The sequence below is a fragment of the Lynx canadensis genome, chromosome F2 (assembly GCF_007474595.2).
Source record: "Lynx canadensis isolate LIC74 chromosome F2, mLynCan4.pri.v2, whole genome shotgun sequence".
NCBI classification, from domain to species: Eukaryota; Metazoa; Chordata; class Mammalia; order Carnivora; family Felidae; genus Lynx; species Lynx canadensis.
The window spans coordinates 59,966,930-59,988,792 of NC_044320.2; the positions used below are offsets into that span (position 1 = coordinate 59,966,930).

General features: G+C 36.6%; 1 protein-coding gene across 2 annotated transcripts in view; it reads left to right on the top strand.

The window, feature by feature from the left end:
• Window positions 1–21,863, top strand: part of UBE2W (ubiquitin conjugating enzyme E2 W) — a 70,897-nt gene that overhangs the window by 20,722 nt on the left and 28,312 nt on the right. For both annotated transcript variants that reach the window (XM_032591955.1, XM_030303524.1), the window contains exons 2-3: window positions 15,734–15,825; window positions 21,648–21,750. In XM_032591955.1, the coding sequence (XP_032447846.1) occupies window positions 15,734–15,825; window positions 21,648–21,750 (195 nt within the window). The remainder of the gene's footprint in view (window positions 1–15,733; window positions 15,826–21,647; window positions 21,751–21,863) is intronic.

Consider the following 21,863-nt stretch of genomic DNA (forward strand, 5'->3'; position numbering starts at 1 on the left):
TCTACGAGTGGACTTACTGGGTGGTACTCTGTCTTTGTTCAGTTTTACTAAATGTCAGAAGTAGTTAAATCAGTTTATGTTTTTGCTGGTAGTACGGGAGTCCCAGGGATACCACATACTCCCTGATATTTGGTATTGTCTGAGTTAATAATTTTTGTAGGTGATATCATTGTGGTTCTGTTTTACACTTCCTTGATTATTTGTTTATGGGCCATTTTTGTTTCCTCTTGTATGAAATGCCCATTGACTGTTGTCAGTTCATTTGTCTTTTTATTGATTTATAGTTCTTTTGTATGGCTAAATTCTTTTCCCAATTCAAGATTTGTTTTTTTGCTTTCACAGTGTCTTGATAAACCCTAAAGAAAATGTCAGTCTTTTCCTTTTGTTCGTATTTTTTGCATTTTGTTTAAGAAATCATTTTCTACTGTGAGGTCCTGACATTTTTCTGAAATTTGTCCTAAAACGTTATCTTCCAAAAAGTCTTATGGTTTAGCTTTTCACGTATTAGTCTTTTAATCCTTATGGTTTTAGGTAGAAATCTAATTTCTTTGTTGTTGTTGTTGTATTTTTTTTTAATTTGTTTTAATGTTTGTGTTTATTTTTGAGAGAGAGAGACAGAGAGACAGAGCACAAGTAGGAGAAGGGCAGAGAGATAGGGTGACACAGAATCCCAAGCAGGATCCAGGCTCCAAGCCGTCAGCACACAGCCCGATGTGGGGCTCGAACCCACAGACCATGAGATCTTGACCTGAGCTGAAGTCAGACGCTCAACTGACTGAGCCACCCAGTTGTTTGTTTTTTTACTCCCTATTCAGTTTGTCTCAGTTCCATTTACTAAGAACCTTTCCTGTTTGGTCATCAGTTAAGTTTCCAAATAGTATGGGTTGACATCTGGGCTCTTTCTTCTACCCTATTTGGTCTATATGTGTCCATACTTCACAGTTTATGGTGAAATCTTGATACCTGCCAGGGTGAGTCCTGCCACCTTGCAAATCTAGATATCTTTGCTTAAGGCGGACATTAAGGGAAATTTGCAAAAATATAAAATAATATCAATTGTTATAATTTCTGTATCAGAAGTAAAGTTATCTTCATAAATATTTGTATGTTGGGGTGCCTGGGTGGCTCAATTAGTTGTGCGTCTGACTCTTGATTTCAGCTTAGGTCAAGATCTCACAGTTCTGGGATCAAGCCCCGCTTCAGGCTCTGTGCTGACAACATGGAGCCTGCTTGGGTTTCTTTCTCTCCCTCTCTATCTGCCCCTCCCCCACTTGCTTACACACTCTCAAAATAAATAAACATTTTTAAAAATAATACAAGATTTATTAAGCAATAAGTTTATTTTATTTTTAAATGAATTAACAGACTTTAAAATTTCACAATTCAAATTTCTAATACAGTAGTTATCTATGTGTCTGTTTATCTGTCTATATCTGTATATATATATTTGCCCCATATTAACAAAAGCTTTTTGGGGAACTAAAAATCTTGTAAGTATAAAAGCCTTCTAAGACGGAAAGTTTAGTCTATGGCCATACCACCCTGAATGTGCCTGATCTTGTCTAAGACCAAAAAGTTTAAGAGCCATTGCTTTAAAGTAAACATTTAAAACTATAATATAGTTTATGTTAAGTACACTTTTAACTCTATGTCATAAGTTTTATAGGTAATATTTTTGTGATAATTTCTGAATATATTTGGTCTCCACTATGGTTCCTTCTCTGATCATTGTGTGTAAAAGTGTGTTTTAAGATTTCTAAATGTATGCACTGTCTCCTATTTTTGCTATGTCTAACTTACTGCATTGTGTTCAGAGGATGTGATTTGTATCATACAATTCTTTGAAATTTGTTGAACTAGATTTTATTGCTTGACACTGGTCATTTTTTACAAATGTTTTATAAATGCTTGAAAAACTTTTTTTCTCTAGGTATTAGTGTCAGTATTTTATTTTATTTTTTTTTTTTTAAATTTTTTTTTTCAACGTTTTTATTTATTTTTGGGACAGAGAGAGACAGAGCATGAACGGGGGAGGGGCAGAGAGAGAGGGAGACACAGAATCGGAAACAGGCTCCAGGCTCTGAGCCATCAGCCCAGAGCCTGACGCAGGGCTCGAACTCACGGACCGCGAGATCGTGACCTGGCTGAAGTCGGACGCTTAACCGACTGCGCCACCCAGGCGCCCCAGTGTCAGTATTTTAAATATGCTCTATTGATCTGTGAGCAGATAGGAAAATAATAACTACTGTAGGTATTTTCAGGCAGAGAGTTTTAATGCAGGTAATTGGTTACTAGGGTGTGTTTAGGACTAGACTGGCCAAAGGGAGGGGAGAGGCGTTGAGAGGAACAAAGGAGTTTTGTTTTCTTTCTCTGTGCTGACAGCAGTGAGCCCAGTGCGGAGCTTGAACTCATGAACTGAGAGATCATGACCTGAGTTGAAGTCTGACACTCAACAGACTGAGCCACCCAGGGGCCCCTGTGACTTATTTTGAGAGAGACTGTAAGCAGGGGAGGGGCAGAGAGAGGAAGAGAGAATCCCAAGCAGGCCCCATGCTATTAGCATAGAGCTCGGCATGGGGTTCCATCCCCATGACCTCATCATGATCTGAGCCTCATCATCCTCATCATGACCTGAGCCAAAATCAAGAGTTGAATGCTTAGTTGATGGAGCCACCCAGGTACCCCAATATTGTTATTTTTATAAAATTCAAAAATTTCTTAATTTTGAAATACATCTGGCCGCAAGACTTTATCCATAAGGAATTGTGGGCCTATGTTTTATAGCCAGTGTTCAGATTTATAGACTTACTTATATATTTATGTATTTTTGCTCACCATTCCTTTGCATCTTAAACTTGCAATTTGGGATCCTTTTCCAGAAGGAAGTCAAGATTTATTGTTGGTTGGTTGCTATTGGTGGTAAACTCTGTTTTGTCTGAAAATACCTTTTTTTTTTTTCACTTGTGTTCCTGAAATTTAGTTTAGTTTTACCAGATATAGGAGTTAAAACTGTCCATTGTTTTCACTTACACTAAAGATAAAATTCCAGTTTTCTAAGTTCTAGTGTTATCTGACTTCCATTGTTACTTTTAACCTAATTTCCATTTCTGTGTGGCTAATCTGTCTTTTCTCTCTAGTTTTAGGATTAAGCTCTTTTTAAATTGATGTTCTGTACTTTAAGTTCAGAATTCTTTTTATTTCGCTGTTTGGAATTCATTGAATTTCTTGACCTGAGGATTGATGTCTTAAACAATTCTGGGAAATTCTCAAGCATTATCTGTTTAAGTGTTGCCTCTTATTCTCCTTTATGTTCTTGTTTCACATTTTCATCTCCATTTCTCTGTTATATCCTGGATAAATGCTTCAGGTTATTGTCCTAGGTACTAATTCTCTCTTCACCTATTTTAGTCTGCTACTTAATCTATCCATTGAGTTTTTAAAAGGTTTTATTTAGATAAAATTTATATGCTATAAAATTTAACCATTTAAAGTGTACAATCAGTGGTTTTTAGTATATTTACCTGGTTTTGTACCCATCCCCATAATCTAATATTAGAATATTTTCATAATCTCCAAAAGAAAACGTGTACCCACTAGCACTCACTGTTCTGACACTTCACTCCACATCCCTCAGGCAGATAACTAGTCTACTTTCTGTATCTATAGACTTGCCTATCCTATTACATGAAATGTAAATAGTATCACATATACTAGTTTTTTTTGTGACTGATTTGTTTCACTTGGCATAATGTTTTTGATGTTCATCCATGTTACAGCATGTCAGTAGTTCATTCTTTTTTATGGCCAAATAACATTTTATTATCTGGACACATTTGCTTACCTCTTCATCAGTTAATGGGCATTTGGGTTGTTTCTTCTTTTTGGCTATTGTAAATAATGCTACTATCAATATTTGTGTACAGGTTCTTATGTGGATATGTTTTCATCATCCATTGAGCCCTTAATTTTATTTAATTTATTTTTTAATGTTTCATTCATTTTTTGAGAGAGAGTGAGTGAGCAGGCATGGGGGAGGGGCAGAGAGAGAGGGAGACACAGAATCCAAAGCAAGCTTCAGGCTCTGAACTGTCAGCTCGGAGCCCAACAGGGGGCTTGAACCCATGAACTGTGAGATCATGACCTGAGCCAAAGTCGGATGCTTAACCAACTGAGCCACCTACGTGCCCTTCATGTTTACATTCTTATTGTAAAAGAGTCATAGTATAAAAGTATATAGTGCAAATAGAGGTGTCTTCTTTCTCCTCCATTTCCACTGCTAGTAGGGTACTACTGTAAAATAGTTGGATATGCTTCCTTTGGACCTCTTTTGTATACATTTATATAACATTTGTACAATCTGTTGCTTTTGTTTTAACATAAAGGAATTCTATGTATTTTGAGACTTGCTTTTTCTTTTTTTTTTTATAAATTTTTTTTAAACATTTATTTATTTTTGAGACAGAAAGAGAGCATGAGTGGGGGGAGGGGCAGAGAGAGAGGGAGACACAGAATCCGAAGCAGGCTCCAGACTCTGAGCTGTCAGCACAGAGCCCGCTGCGGGTCTCGAACTCTCAGACTGCGAGATCATGACCTAAGCCTAAGTCAGATGCTCAACCAACTGAGCCACCCAGGTGCCCCTAGACTTGCTTTTTCTTCATCAGTATATTTTGAGGTTCTTTTGTTAGTACACATAATTCTTAATGGTTGCATAGTTTTATTTCTATATGCCATAATTTGTGTAAGTTAGCTATTGATAGACACATATATTTTTTTCTGGATTTTGCCCTTGCAAATAGTGAATTGGTCAACACCCTTATTAATTTTTTAGACATGTACTAAGGCAAAAACCATTATGTGCCAGGCACAGTTTTGAATGCTAGAAATACACAGAAATAGACACAATCTGTGCCTTAGAGTTGCTTACAGTTATATAAATCCTATAAGGACATAATTGGGGGATCTGGTACTATTCTGAATGCAAGAGAAGATAGATTTTTATCACAGTGGGTATTGAATGCTATTGTCTTCTGAATAAGTTCTCATTTGGTCCTTATTAATTTTTAATTTATCTTTCTAGATTCTGATAAATGAAATTGTTGCCTCCAAAGGATAAAACTTCTTTTCCTCTAGGGTTTATATTTGCTTCTGCCAGTTGCCTGGGCATTACTTCTTGGACTACTTTGATTAAATTCTTGTCTAAGGTTGTAGGAATTCATACTGAAAATCCACGTGGGTGTCCACTTGAGGTTAAGACATTTCATGGAAGAAATTTTTCTTCCTCCGCCCATTGCTGAGTTCAAAACAGGCAAATTTCTATGCCCTTTCTCTTACTCTTACACTGAAGAGTCATAGTCTTCTGTTAGAAGCCTCACTTTCTGGCCTTGCCCTCCTTGGGTTTGGTAGAAATCCCCAAGGCGAAATCCAACCATGATCCTTTTATTTCAGGATTCCTACACTCACTTTTTGTTTTGTTTTGTTTTTTTTATAGAATTATTCAGAGTCTCTATTCTGCCATTGTGCTGAAAATGAAATTGTTTAGTTTTTGTAACACATTCTTCCTTTGGTTTTCAGTTTATCATGATCGTGGTTTTTTTCTGTGCCCACTCCTCTCCTTTCAGGCACTGCTGTACCCTGAAAGCATGTAGAAGCATGAAAGCATGCAGTTTTTGTTTTTTTTTTTAGACTGTGGCCTCTTTGTAAGAAGAGGAATCTTTAAGTCTTGTCGCTTTTTGCATTCCAATCTAATTTTTGAAAATGTTAGTTTAAAATAAAGAATGAATACCTCTATTTGTTGGAGGCTTTCCATTTCCGAAAAGGGGCAAGAGTTTCAACAAATACCTATTAGGAACTAAGTCTGTAGAAGTGTATTTAGAATTCAGTAGGAAAGGAAATGTTTCCTTAATTTGCATGAATCAAATTCTGCTTCATTTTACAATAAGGTAAAATCATTTCATTGCTTAGCCTCTCACCCTGAAAGAAGAGAGATAGCTATTGTTATAATTGTTTAATGTTGTTGGGGGGAAAAATAGTAGTTGTTTGATAGTGTAATGATACTAATGTGTATAGTAATCTTATTTTTATTCCATTGTGTTCCCCTATTGTTAACCTTCCACCTGTTGGTTGTTGCATGAAATGAGAGAAAAACAGTGTTGGCCATTTCATGTACAGTTGCATTGGCATCCACTGACATTTATTTCTACATTTTTTTAAATGTTTATTTATTTTTGAGAGAGAGAGAGACAGAGCATGAGAAGGAGAGGGGCAGAGAGAGAGGGAGACACAGAATCCGAAGCAGGCTCCCGGCTCTGAGCTTTCAGCACAGAGCTGGATGTGGGGCTTGAATTCAAGAACCGTGAGATCATGACCTGAGCTGAAGTGGGACAGTTAACTGACTGAGCCACCCAGGTGCCCCTATTTCTACATTTTTAATGTTTTCCTGTCTTTATATTTTTCCCTACCCTAAATAAGGTTTTTTTAAATTTAAAACCTTTTTAAATAAGGTTTTTTTAATCCTTTATTTTTTTAAATATTTTGAGAGAGAGGGCACGTGTGAGTGAGGGGCAGAGAGAGAATCCCAAGCAGGCTCTGTGCTGCCAGCTCAGAGCCCAGCGCAGGGCTTGATCACATGAGCCGTGAGATCATAACCTGAACCAAAACCGAGTCTAGACACCTAACCAAGAGTCTAGAGCCACCCAGGTGCCCCTAATTTTACCCATTAGAATATAGGCATACCTCAGAGATCCTGTGGGTTTGGTTCAGACCATCACAATAAAACAAATATCACAGTAAAATGAGTCAGATGTATGTTTTGGTTTCCCAGTATATATAAAAGTTGTATTTACACTATGTTATAGTCTGTTATATGTGCGGTAGCATCGTGTCTGAAAAAACAATGTGCATAGCTTAATTGAAAAACTGCTAAAAATGCTAACCTCCATTGAGCTATTAGTGAATTGTAATCTGTTTTGCTTGTGGAGCTTCTTGCCTGGATGTTGATGGTCATTGACTGATCAGGGTGGTGGTTGCTGAAGATTGGGGTGGCTGTGGCAATTATATGAAATCAGACAATGAAATTTGCAGCATTGATCAACTCTTCCTTTCAGGAATGATATCTCTGTAGCATTTGATGCTGTTTGACAGCATCTGAACCACAGTAGAACTTCTTTTAAAGTTGGAGTCAATCCTCAAACCCTGCCACTGCTTTATCAACTGAGTTTATGTAATACTCTAAGTCCTTTCTTGTCATTTCAGAAAGTGACAGCATTTTTCCCAGGAATGGATTCCAACTGAAAAAACCACTTTCTTTGCTCATCCATGTGGTGCAACTCCTTATCTGTTAAAGTTTTATCATGAGATTCCAACAATTCAGTCACATCTTTAGGGTCCACTTCTAGACCTTGCTGTTTCCACCACATCTGCAGTTACTTCCTCCACTGAAGTCTTGAACCCCTCAAAGTCATCCATGAGGGCTGGAGTCCATTTTTTCTACACTTCTGTCAATGTTAATATTTCGACTTCTTTCCGTGAATCATACAGGGGTTTTTTTGTTTTTTGTGTTTTTTTTTTTTTGAGAGAGAGAGAGAGACAGACAGACAGACAGACAGACTCCCAAGCAGGTTCTGCACTGTCAGCACAGAGCTTTATGTGGGGCTCAAATCCATGAGCCGTGAGATCATGACCCAAGCTGAAATCAAGAGTTGGCTGCTTAACTTAGTGAGCCACCCAGGTGCCCCAAATCACACATGTTTTTAATGGCATCTAGAATGGTGAATCTTTTCCAGAAGGTTTTCAGTTTACTTTGTCCAGATGCATCAGAAGAATCACTGTCTATGGCAGCTGTGTATTTCTTAAGTAAAGACTTGAAAGTCAGAATTACTTCTCGATCCTTGGGCTGCAGAATGGATTTTGTTTGCTGGCATGAAAACATTAATCTTGTTGCACGTCTCCATAAGAACTCTTGGGTGATCAAGTACATTGTCAGTGAGTAGTATTATTTTGAAAGGAAGCTTTTTTTCCCTGAGTAGTAGGTCTCAAAGTAGGCTTAAAATATTCAGTAAGCCATGTTGTAAACAGATGTGCTGTCATCTAGGCTTTGTTGTTCCATTTACATTGCACAGGAAGAGTACATTTAACGTGATTCTGAAGGGCTCTAGGATTTTTGGAATGGCCAATGAGCACTGCCTTCAACTTAAAGTCACTAGCTGCATTAGCCCCTTACAAGAGATAGCCTGTTCTTTGACTCTTTGAAGCCAGGCATTGACTTCTCTCTAGCTGTGAAAGTCTTAGATGGCCTCTTCTTCCAATAGAAGGCTGTTTCATTTCCACTCAAAATCTGTTGTTTAGTGTAGCCACCCTTGTTAATTACCTTAACTACATCTTCTGGATAACTTGCTGCAGTTTTATATCTCTTACTGTTTCACCTTGCACTTTCATGTTAGACGGCTTCTTTCTTAAAACCTCATGAACCAATCTCTGCTAACTTCAAATCTTTCTTCTCAGTTTCTTCACTTTCTCAGACTTTACAGATTTGAAGAGAGTTAGAACCTTGTTCTGGATTAGGCTTTGGCTTATGGGAATTTTGTGGCTGGTTTGATCTTCTATCCAGACCACTCAGACTTTGTCCATATCAGCAATAAAAGGCTGTTTTGTTTTCTTACCACTCAAGCGTTCACTGGAGTAGCACTTTTAATTTCCTTTAAGAACTTTTTATGTTGCATTTACAACTTGGCTAACTGGTACATTTCATTTGATGATGTATTCTTCAGATTAAACAGTAATGTTCACTACAAAATGACCATAATAGTAACTTTTTTTTTTTTAAATACAGTCATACTCATCATCCTTAGCTGTGTGAAGAAAGACTGGAATTAATATATGACTGTGGGCATTGATGAAAATGACAATAGCTGAAGAGGCAGAGATCACATCATTGGGATGAAACTCCATGGTTTAGCACTGTGCTACACAGAGTATGATCTGTAGATGTTACTGGGCCATGCTTTTCATTTAATGAGGACTTGCAGAAATTACTCCTAATTTCTGTTTCAGTGAGACAGTATATTATGGTTTAAGAGCATGTGAAGGAATAAATGTTTGCCACTGTTAATGCTAGCCCTGAAGATGAGTATCGTTAAACAAAAATAAAGTGATATATTCAACAAAATAAATAAACTCTTTTGCTAGGTAATGCAGGGTGGGCTTGCGGAGAGGGAAACAGCAGATGAAGGAGAGAAAAGAGGAGAAAGGAAAATAAGATGTCAGTGAGTAGAAGTTAGGTATTGCGATAAGTTATTGGCAATGAAAAAGCAGATGACAGTAAAAAAAAAAAAGTGGAAAACAGGGATATCAGACTATCACAATTTGCTGCAGAGTTGGTTGGGCTTATAGATCTCATTGTTATTTAAGGCTGTCACAATAATGCAGTCATTGTTAGGCTAAATTATGTTCAGTACACAATGGCAGGGCTCTTTTAGGATAGAGTTTTGCCACACTTAAAAAGTTTTTTGGACTTCTGAGATTTTATGTTTATATGTATTTTATGTCTATATAATTTAAGTTTTTATTTTAATTCAATTAACATAGTATTTTATTACTTTCAAGTGTATAAGATAGTAATTCAGCACTTCCATACATCATTCTGTGTCCATCATAAGTACACTCCTCAATCGCTGTCACCTATATAACCATCCCCTCAGTCCCCACATTAATTTAAAAATTTTTAATGTTTAAAAGTGTTAGTCTTTGTATTTATCCATTATCTCATATCTTGATTATGCCAGGGAGGCATATGGCATATTCAAGCTTGATTTAACATTATGAGTGTATATTTGGATAGCTTTGATATTTTGAGTTGGGGGAAATGGAATAGAACTGTTAGAATATGGTGATTACAGTTTTAAAGTGATTTATCTTTTAAATTGCTTTTTTCTCTTTTGTATACAAACTGGCTTGAGCCTTCCAAGGGCTTTACATCTCGTGAAGTTAAGAGTAATAATAAATGTGTCTATTCTTCACTATGTTGACTGTTTTGTGTTTCCACAGTTCACCTTTGGTGTGAAGCAGCTTACTGTAGTAATTCTTGGAGAAGTAATAGTGGAGAGAGGGTATGTTAAGCTCCAGAGCAGCCTTTTAATACTATATTAATTTCTTTCTTCAACCCAGTACTGTAGTAATAAGCCCCAGTCATAGGGGAGAGTAAATCTCAAGAATAATCCCTCACATGCATTGAGTTGGAAAACATTTTAGGAACTGAACTGGTGTCACTGTAAGTACAGGGTTACAAGTCCTAGGCTGTTGTAATCTAGAGCAGAGATTCCCAGCTGTGGTGTTATGACATACTGGAGTGTCCTTCAGTTTTGTGGTGTGCTCCAATACCTTGTCATTGATGATAGTTGCAAAATTTGTCAGTGGTTTTCTTAATACTCCCCACCCCCAAAGGTAATAAATTAGAATGGATTCATATCACTTTGAACCATTTGCTTTTGTGAGGAAGGAAAGAAAAGGAGGTGCTGGCTGGACTACTGAAGCCAGAGCCACTGAACAGCCAAATCAGTTTGTTGTTTTGTTTTGTTTTAAGTAGGTTTCACGCCCAACATGGGGCTTGAACTCACAACCCTGAGATCAAGAGTTGCATGCTCTATTTGCTGAGCCAGCCAGGTACCCCAAGCCAAACCAGTTCTGAAAATGTTTAATCATTTCTCTCTCAAGGTATTTAGATGTATCAGGATCTTTCTTACTGATTATGTAAATCCATCTGGATCTCTTCAGAGCTCAGATTCTTGTGTGTTTTTTAGACTTGAGCCAACATAAGATGATGGCTTAGTTGGGAGTTTTTCAGGTTTACTCTAGATTTGTGGTGCTTCCAAACATTTAGATTCTAGACCTGACCATTTTTGATGAATGAGGTGAGAAAAAGAAATTCTTTTGCTAGTAGCTTTAGGCCTTTTTGTCTGGGAGGACAAGATGTCGGTGCACTTTTATGCAAATTCTGGAAAGAAAATGTATGTTTAAAGAGTGAAATCATGTATTTTTGGTTAGGTATTAAATATTGAGATAAGAATCATTTTTGGCATATTAAATTTATTCAGCAAATTAATTTTTATTTTTCAAGTAATTCTGGTATTTAAGTATTAGGAAAATTAAACTTTTATTAATACAATATTCATAGATTTTTAAATGCAGTTTTTTCATATTTAATCCAAAATGAAGATATGTCTTACCAGTGGTGTGTTACTATTCAGTTGGCAGTAGTCTTCTTTTTCCAGGGTTATATAAAATAATGGTGCATCTTAAGACTGATGATGTTTCTTAGATTCAGAAAATGATGATACATTTGCAATATATGTAATTAGTTTTTCCATGTCCTCACCAATTTAGGTACAGACAAGGGTTGATATTTGGCCAAGAACCATTGCAAATTTCTTGACTTCTTCCCCTCCCAGTGGTTTCAGGGTAGTTCTGCTTCTCTGGTTACAGCCGTTACCTTCTGCAATTAGTTTCTATTATCTTCAGTTATTTTAGTCTGTAGCTGCCATTTTCAGCACTGTATGGGAAAGCTGGCCATGTTGCCATAATGGTTTTCACAGCTGGTGGTATCATCACTTTTGCTAGTGTTTCTCATCTACTTTCATAATACTTTGTCTTCAATGATAGGAGGAGCTGAATGCTTTCCTCATGTGATAATAGCTTTCTGTTGATTGATACTACATGGTGTGATCTCTAAATAGATCACTAGCTCTTTACATCCTCAAGTAAGTATGAATTCTTGTTTATTTTTACATCAAATTTTTAGGTCCTTCTCTTTTAGCTTCTGTGTCCGTGTTCAAGAAACTTAGGGCTAGTTTCTTTGTTGTTGCTTTGTTTTGTTTTGTTTTGTTTTGGAGTATACCTCATTAGAACCAATTTCTTAGATGATCCAAAGGACCCTTGAGGGGACTGACTGCTTATTTAAAGACGTGTTCTGCCTTCTCCAATGAATTATTGTTCTGAGAATACACCAAAGGATAAATTCCCTGTTTTGTGAACCATCCAAATAGACAAACCATTTGACCTTCCATTCTTTGTATGTTTTTTTTTTTTATGTTTTGATTTTAAGTGCATGGGTGAATTATTACTTTTATTAGTGGGCTTAGTAAATATGCATTAGCCCCCAAAAGGTTGGTCATGCTTTATCTCTTTATTGGAGGCGATGTGGATGTGTGCAAAGTAGTTTAAGGCCTAGTAGCTAAGACATTAAGGGGCTGGCATGAATTGTCTTTTTATGTACTGACTCACCTGCTCAGTAAAAAAAAAACTTTTTATGTAGTGACTCACCCCCTCAGAATGTTTTAGATTCTGACCTGTGATACTGAAATGGAAAGTGGGTTGTAGATTATAACCCCTTTTCATGAGGGGAGTTTGGAGCAGAGATCCTGCATTATCTGTTGCTATATAACAAATTATCTCCAAATTTAGTAATTTAAAAGAACAAACCTTTATAATCCCATGTCGCCCAAAGGGTCTGGAATCAGAGGCTTAGCTGGATGGTTCTGGCTTAGAGTCTCTCTTGAGTTTGTAAGCAAGATATTGGCCTGGGCTGCAGTCATCTGAAAGACTGGCTTAGGGTTGGAGAATATGCTTCCAAATCATACATGGTTATTAGCAGGAGGCCAGTAATCTTAGCATGCAGTCTTCTGAATTAGGCTGTTCACAATACGGCAAGTGATTCTAAAGAGAATGACCAAGATGTAAACCATATTGTTTTATAACCTAATCTTGGGAGTGACATACCATCATTTCAGCTATGTTCTGTTAGTCACACTGTTGAATTTTGGTACAGTGTGGGAAGGAACTACACAAAGATGGGAATACAAGAAAGCAGAGTTAATTGCAGATTCTCTTGGGAGTTTGGTCATCACAGGTCTTTTTCTTTGTGGACATGTAAGAATTAGTGTCAGGTGAGGAAAGCATTTCTTTTTTCATAGCACTCTTAATCATTATGTTCAGGAGACATAAGGGATAATGATACCAATAAAACTCTTCTTAACTTACCTTTATATCCTTATGTTTCAGTTAGTACCTGTGCAAATTGCCTTATATATCCTTGATTTGATAACAGGGCTTGCGCTCCCTGTTTTAGTAAAGTTCTCAAGATCTGCAGAATTTCTACAGCAGTGTTACCCAAAATGTGATTATTGAAACAAGACTTTTCAGAGATGCTCTACACTAATGGGTTTCCATTACTTTTGGAAACTTCTTTGTTATCTTCTTCTCCTTGGAGAATCAATGTAGAAGTCTCTGAGAAGTCCCGCATTGAAGATACCAGTTTTTCGTTGTTGCACCCAGTGTTCTTAATTCACTTGAGGGGCACCTGGGTGGCTCAGTTGGTTAAGCATCCACCTTAGGCTCAGGTCATGATCTTACAGTGGTTCATGAGTTTGAGCCCTGCATCAGGCGCTCTGCTGTCAACACGGAGCCCATTTCAGATCCTCTGTCCCCTTTTCTCTGCCCTTTCCCCACTTGTGCGTGCGCTTGCTCTCTCTCTCTCTCTCTCTCTCTCTCTTTCAAAAGTAAACATTTAAAAAAATAGTAAAATAAAATAATAAAAATTTACTTGATCAGGGCACCTGGGTGGCTCAGTTAAGTGTCTGACTTCAGCTCAGGTCATGATCTCGTGGTTCGTGAGTTTGAGCCCCGCATCACATTGGGCTCTTTGCTGTCAGCCAGAGCCCGCTTTGGATCCTCTGTCCCCCTCTGTCTCTGCACCTCCCCCTCTTCCCTTCTCCCCATCGCACGTGTGCATGCTCTCTGTCTCTGTCTCAAAAATAAACATTAAAAAAATTTACTTGATCATTGAATCACTGTATTATATACCTGAAACAAATAATAACACTGTATGTTAAATACACTGGAATTAAAATTTAAAAACTTGAAAAAAAATATACTTGATCATATAACCTACATTTGTTAACATAAGAGGAATAAATTAAAAACTTTGTTCTAACATAGAACTTTATCACAAATATATTTCTTTATTCAAAACAAGTCACTTAGGCAGCTTTATTTCTGTATTTTAGATACTTAAAATTTTTCTTAACTGATTTTCAATTTGTAATTATTTTGCATTTTGGAAGGCAGCTGAGATCAGAAATTGCAAGTAGTTGATACCTTATTTTCATTTTACTAGCAATTATGATACTGCAGGATCTAAGGAAAGATTTCATTCTTGGCCACTTTAAGAGCCATTTAGGAATTTAGAATTTTTTTTTTTTAACATTTAGTGATTTATTATCGATGTTTTTCAGCATATTCTAGACCCTGGGGATGCTGTGATCAAAAACATAGTCTGTTCTTATTGTGAGGCGAGAGCCAAACAAATGTAGGAGGTAATTGCAGAAAGGCCACAGAGACCAAAGTAAAGGTGTGGTAGTCCACAGATACCTGCTTGTGGGCCAAGTGTGTGTGCCTATTAATAAGTTCTTTTCCAGTGATTCTCAACAGAGAAGGCAGGAGGTTTTTTTGTTTGTTTGTTTGTTTTTTATTTCTTTATTTTGAGAGAGAGAGAGAGAGAGAGAGAATGAATCGAAAGAGAGAGAGAGAGAGAGAGAGAGACAGGGAATGAATCCCAAGTAGGCTCTGCACTATCAGCACACAGCCAGACGTGGGGCTCAAACTCATGAACGGTGAGATCATGACCTGAGCCAAAATCAAGAGTTGGTCGCTTAACCGACTGAGCCACCTAAGTGCCCCGAGAAGGGAGGATTTTTCCAATCTGTAGTGGTATTGGATGCTGTTAAATTTACTTAAAGGCATCATAAACTGAAAAGGTCTAGAAATATTTGTTAGTGATACTTGATTGACCAGCAACAGCACAAACTAGCTTTTAAGTAGAGAATTGTTGAGTTCTGAACAGATACCCATTTTGGTCTACTTTATTCCAAGAAAAGATGCTCATTAAGAGTATTTATAATGTTACATGAAATAATTTCTAATAACATGGGTTATTTGATTTTTAAACCCATAAGTTGCAGGCTTCTATGGTTTTTGCTTTGCTTCTATTTGTTTTGCTTTGTTGTATACTGATAAAGAATGTCCACTAGTGATAACAGAAGAGTTGAACAGTAAAAACTTATAAACAAGAATGTAAATACATAGTCATTTGGGTTATGTGGAAAAATAACTGCGTATCTTGGGCCCAGATATGTTATATTCTGATATTGATAGTTTAAATTATGTGCAGATACCCTATTTAAGAAAACAAATATGGGCTGTAAATTGTAAATTAAATTATTTAAAATGTTTTCAAAAGGCTTTTTGCATGAATGGTTACTTGTATAGTTTCTCTGAAAAGCTTGCATGTTTGAAATGACACCTTTTTTTAAGGATGATGGAGAACTGTGGTTTTTACAATTGGAAAGCAGTAAAGGAAACAGTGCTGAAACTTTTAAGCATTTAAAACCTAGACTGAGATCTTGTAACCCCGATGGAGTAACAGTGAAGTTTTGTAGGTAGCTGGCTGCTCTTCATAACCACTTTACAGCATCAGTGTTTTCAAATATATTTGGAAATCTTTTGATTGTGAATTATGGGACAAGCAATTAAAACTTTGAGAGTGAGGCATACATACAAAGTGTAAGGGACTTGAAAAGATATGAGCCTATGGAGGAAATTTAATCAAGGATTTCATTCTGTGTAGAAGGATATTTACATTGTCATTTTTCTTAAAGTACAAATTATTATTGATACTCTTTTCTAGAAACGATTGCAGAAAGAACTGTTGGCTTTGCAAAATGACCCACCTCCCGGAATGACTTTAAATGAAAAGAGTGTTCAAAATTCAATTACACAGTAAGTAGTTAATTTATTATTATTATTATTATTATTATTATTGTTACTTAATGTTTACTTATTTTTGAAAGAAAGAGGGCACACATGCACACGAGCCGGGGAGGGGCAGAGAGAGAAGGGGACGGAGGATGTGAAGTGGGCCGACAGTCAGATGTGGGGCTTAACCTCATGAATCATGAGATCATGACCTGAGCCCGAGCTGAAGTCAGATGCTTAACCTACTGAGCCACCCAGGTGTCCTGGTAGTTAATTTTTGAAGTACTTCCGTGTTTCATTTATTATTAGTGTAATGTATGAATATATACTTACTTTTTTAATGTAGAATTTTCATATTTAATTCCACTCTCTTCTATCAAGAGATAAACAAATAGATCTTACTCTATGCATTTATATATACAATTTGGTGTTATGTAATATCATATACATTATATACAATGTATGATTTGTAACCCTTTGTTTTTTAAAACCATATGTTTGATTACTAATTTTTTTTTTTTTTTTTTTTTTTTAGTGTTTATTTTTGAGAGAGGGACAGAGTGCGAGCAGGGCAGGGGCAGAGAGAGAGAGGGAGACAGAGAATCAGAAGCAGGCTCTGGGCTGTGAGCTGTCAGCACAGAGCCCAACACAGGGCTCAAACTCATGAACCATGAGATCATGACCTGGGCCGAAGTCAGACGCTTAAAACAACTGAACCACCCAGGTGCCCCTGATTAGTAGTTTTTAAAATGTCTCTTGCTAAGAAGGCAGCATTTAAAAACTTAGGTCTGTCTTCATTTATGAAATGATCTTCATCTTAAATAACACAATTTGGCATGAAGTTGTTTATCACAGTTTTCAAAACCACATGTAAAGGTTTAAAGAGAGTAATAGTCAAGAGGTGTCTCCATCCCATGAACACAGTAGTTGCCCTGTACAGAAGGGTAAATAAATGAATGTCAGACCCTCAACAACCTCTTTTAATAGATAAGAAACTTCTTCATGAGGATGAAAAAGTGAAGCATGAAAGGAAGACACAGAAATATTCTAATTCCCCTCCTTCCTTGGGAGTAAAGAAGTGAAAAATTTTCCCAGATACAATACCAAGAAGGGTAGAGAGATATGTGTCCTCTTGCATAAAAATGAGCATTTGAATTAGTTTGAAACATTTTCAAGGGTATCACTTTAAGTCTCCAACCCTGTGTAGTCTATTTTTTACCACTCCTTTGATTTAATATTTTATTAGACAAGGGTAAATGTTCTGAAATTGGGGGAGGGGTGGGTAGTGGTGGAATTTAAAATAATGAACCCTCTTCTTAAAAAAAAAAAAACTCCAAAAACATAAAAGGGATAGGAGGCAACAAGATAAAAGTATACTGTAGACCAAGTTGTAGGGCAAATACTTAGTGATAGTCTAGGTCCAGAGAGCAAAAGTGACCAAAATTCGTGGACTAGGGCATCTGTATGGCTCAGTCAGCCAAGTGTCTAACTCTTGATTTCAGCTCAGGTCATGATCTCATGGTTCATGGGATCAAACCCCACTGTCAGCACAGAGCCTGCTTGGGATTCTCTCCTTTCTCTCTCCCCCCCTTTCTCAAACAAACATGTAAAAGAAAAAAATTCATGGGCATATTTATCTTTTTAGAGAAACAGTTTTGGTTACCTTTGACTTTGATACTTGAGTCAGTACTTAAGACAGAAGTCAAGCCTTTTAAGAACAGGGATATGAAGAATGGATCTACTGATGGTTGGATGGATATTGATGTTTGAAAATGTAGTGTAGATTTCTATCTCTATAACAGTCATTTTAAAACATTGCTGGGTTCGCAAGTATTTTTAGGTTCCCTATAAAACTGAGCAGAAGATACAGAGATTTCTCATATATTCTCTGCTCTCACAAACGCAGTCTCCCCCATTATCAACATCTTGCCCCCAGAGTGGTATATTGGTTATAATTGATGAATTATGGTTGACACATCATAATTACTCAGAGTCTGTAGTTTACATTGTAATTCATTCTTGATGTTTCTAAGGATTTGGGCAAATGTACAGTGACCTGTATTATCATTATGGTATCATACAGAATGTTTTCATTGGCCTAAAAATCCCCTGTGCTCCAGCTATTCATCACCTCCCCCAACCACTGATCTTCTTACTTTCTCTGTAGTTTTCCCTTTCTCAGAATGTCATATAGTTGGAACCATACAGTAAGTAGCCTTTCAGATCTCTTTTACTTAGTAATATGCATTTAAGGTTCTTCCATTTCTTTTTGTAACTCTCAATTGATTTTTCATTTCCATCAAACAAAACTTGAAAATGGAATGTATGGCATTTGTTCTGTATAATTATGTGATTTTTTTTTTTGTTCTGTATAATTAAACAGAATATATTCCATTTTCATTGGTAATAAGTGCTTCCTCTTTCAGTCTTTTTTTGGTGGGGCAGGAGGACTACACAACACAATGATTTATAAAATGTTAATGGAATGTTCTGCATTAAAAAAAATTTTTTTTTAATGTTTATTTATTTTCGAGAAACAGAGTGCAAGTGGGGGAGGGGCAGAGAGAGAAGGAGACGCAGAATCTGAAACAGGCTCCAGGCTCTGAGCTGTCAGCACAGAGCCTGACGCGGGGCTCAAACTCTTGAATCATGAGATCCTGACCTGAGCCGAAGTCAGACCCTCAACTGACTGAGCCACCCAGGCGCCCCTGTTTTACATTTTTATAAATGGAAACATTTGTATCAAGTAATTATACCATATTATATTATAACTACCAAAACAGCAGTGTCTTTGTTGCAGGATAAACCTGTCAGTTAGAGGTTTGTCAGGCAGGTTTTTTTTTTAAATAATTTATTGTAAATCAATCACAAAAGTTTTATATCTTTATCTTCCAGGATCTATAAATACTCTTAAAAAATTCTATCTTAAAATATGTGTTTAAATGGGATAAGAATTATAATGAAAGCACATTAAGCTTTCTGGAAGACAGTTTGGTGGCATATATTAAGATATTTAAAAATGAGAGTGTCATATCCTTTGACCTAAGAAATAAACCCATGCTGTCTTAAGGAAGGAACAGAGATACAGAAAGATTAGCCCAGGGGCACCTGGTTGGCTCATTCAGTAGAACATGCCACTCTTGATCTCTGGGTTATGAGTTTGAGCCCCATGTTGGTGGACATAGAGCTTATTTAAAAAAACAAAATTAACTTAGAACTAACTATACTTCTTTCAACATTACTATTTCTGGGGACAATTTGGAAACAATGTAAATATCTATAATTGGGAAATGGTTTCTCAGTGAAATGGCATCCCCTGAGTTACAGCTGATAGCATGAAACACAAAAATTTTGTATAGTCCTAATTACCTGTGAAAATCCTTAGAGAGGCAATATTGGTATGTATCCTGTCTTAATATATCCAACAGAGCTGGTTTTTCCTCCAGAAGGGAATAGTTGGCTGTTTTTTTTGTTAGTAGGAGCTATGAATGCATGAAAAATACCTGTCTAAACATTAGAATCCTAGAACAATAGTTATTCACAGGAAGTTAAGAACTGAAACTTCTCCCATATTCATCCTCAGAGGCATGTACCCATAATTGGAATCATAAACACTGGTGATTTGAATGTATATAATTTAAGTGTGCACATAATTCAACTATTAGATGTCAATATCATAGATAAAGAAACTACAAAATGACTAGAATGAAATGTACCCAAAAAATTTCAACAGTGATTATCTTTGGGCGACTTTTGTTTATTTATACCTTTCTAAATTTTCTGTGGTGAACAAACATGCATTACTTTTTTAATTAGCAAAAGTTATTTAAAATTACCCTGTACAGTGGTGAAAATTATGCCTTCTTCGACCAATCTCACCCAGGTATTGGAAGGATTACTGAGATATTTGCTTAGCTATTATTTAAAAGCTGTGTTTGGATAGATCACATGTAAATTTGTGGTGCATTATATCCTAAAATTTGCCTTTAAACAGAAAGAGAGGGCACCAGGAAGTCCTCTGATTTTTCCTTGGAATAACCACTGCATAGTGGATGTCAAGATAGCTAGAAAGGACCCAGTTTTTAAAGAGAATAGATTTTTTGTTTTTAATGCAGTTTATGCATTATACATTTTCTGAACGTTTTTATTCATTTTTGAGACACGGAGTGTGAGTGGGGGAGGGGCACAGAGAGAGACAGACACAGACACACACACACACATGCACACACACACACACACACACACACACACAATCTGAAGCAGGCTCTAGGCTCTGAGCTGTCAGCACAGAGCCCGACTTGGGGTGGGGTGGGGGGGCTCGAACTCACGAACCATGAGATCATGACCTGAGCCGAAGTCAGACGCTTAACTGACTGAGCCACCCAGGTATCCCTGCATTATATTTAATTTACTGTGTACTGGTTCTAATATCAGGAAAGTGCTATGCGATTTATCTTTCCAACACTTTGAGATGAATATCTGTTTTCAATGAAATTTTAACTTGTTTTTAATATCAATTTTACAATTGAAATAGTTCAAACAAGAGAGGTAAAACAGCTTACTCATGGCCACACAGCTAAAGGACAGACCTGTGTAATTTCATGATAAAATATTGGCTCTTGGCTTGTATTTTTTATTGCCATGTATAGTATTCAACACGCATTCTGAAAATGAATAGCTATGTTCTTAAGGGCCTGTATGTGTTAGCTGATTGCTTTCAGAGAGTAGACACATTTATTATTTTACATACTTTAAAGTCCATAGTATATGGAATCGTGACTAGAACCCCAACCCTGTATTCTCAATATTACTTCCTTTTGTTTCCCTGTACTTAAAGTAATACATTTTTATACCTAAAAAATTTAAGAGGAAAGGAATTGGCCAGAGAGATAATTAGGAATTCATTCTTATGACTGGTCCATTTTTGCTTCGCAATGTGACCCTATCATCTTTGCCACCATAACCCTTGTTCTACTCCTGTTCCTCCTTTTTTTTGTAAAAGAGCAAGAGGTAGGTGTCTGACTGGCTTGGTCTGTAGAGCATGCGACTCTTGATCTCAGGGTTTTAAGTTTGAGCACTATGTTGGGTGTAGAGATTACTGAAAAATAAATTAAAAGAGCAAGAGATAAGTGTACAGACTATAATTATAAACAGATTTGTATTCATAATTGTTATATGTGGAAACAAAGTATGCTTGTAAAGAGGCCATAGAAATCTCTTCTAAGTTTTATTAAACAACTGAAACATAGGACGCAAAGGAAAGGCATATAGAGCCTTGAATAGCCATCGGAGTAAGTGGACTGATGTCAGCTTAGCTTCTTTTTCCTGTTTAGTCTTCTCTAGAGTACTGATGAGAAGATGTGTCTAACGGCCATGATTCTCTAGTTGTTGTTGATATCTACTTCCACCATTGTTTCTAAAATGACATCAGAAAGGCAGTTCATTTGTTTCATGTTATCTATAAAATCTTTTCAGTCATTGCAGAAATAGTGTTTCTGCATGTAATAAATAGTGTTATAAAAATAGTGTTCCTGCATATAATAATTTCTGCATAAAATAAAGAGCACAGGCTTTAATGTCAGCACACTTGAGTTGGGTTTTATTTTGTGTTTTTAGACCTGGGTTAAAATTTGGCCCTGTCCTCTGCTAGTTGTCTGACTTTGATCTGGTTAAATAGCCCTTGAGTGTCAGAGAAGGGAATAGGGCGAGGGAGTTAATGTGCAGTAGGATGAAACGTGCTGTTGCAAGCTAATGCCTGGCATAGAGGAAGTCTTCAGTGTTCCTTTTCTCTTTCTCATCCCAATTCCTCTTACCTGAAGTTTTTAAATTTTTTTTTCCTGTTCTAGGTGGATTGTAGACATGGAAGGTGCACCAGGTACCTTATACGAAGGAGAAAAATTTCAACTTCTATTTAAGTTTAGTAGTCGATACCCTTTTGACTCTCCTCAGGTAACTGCCTTGCTTTTTAACATTTTATTGTGTTTTTAGATTATAGCAAAATACTAAATTAGTGACTTTTTACTAAATACAAACTTAAAAAAAGAAATCCATTATAATTATGT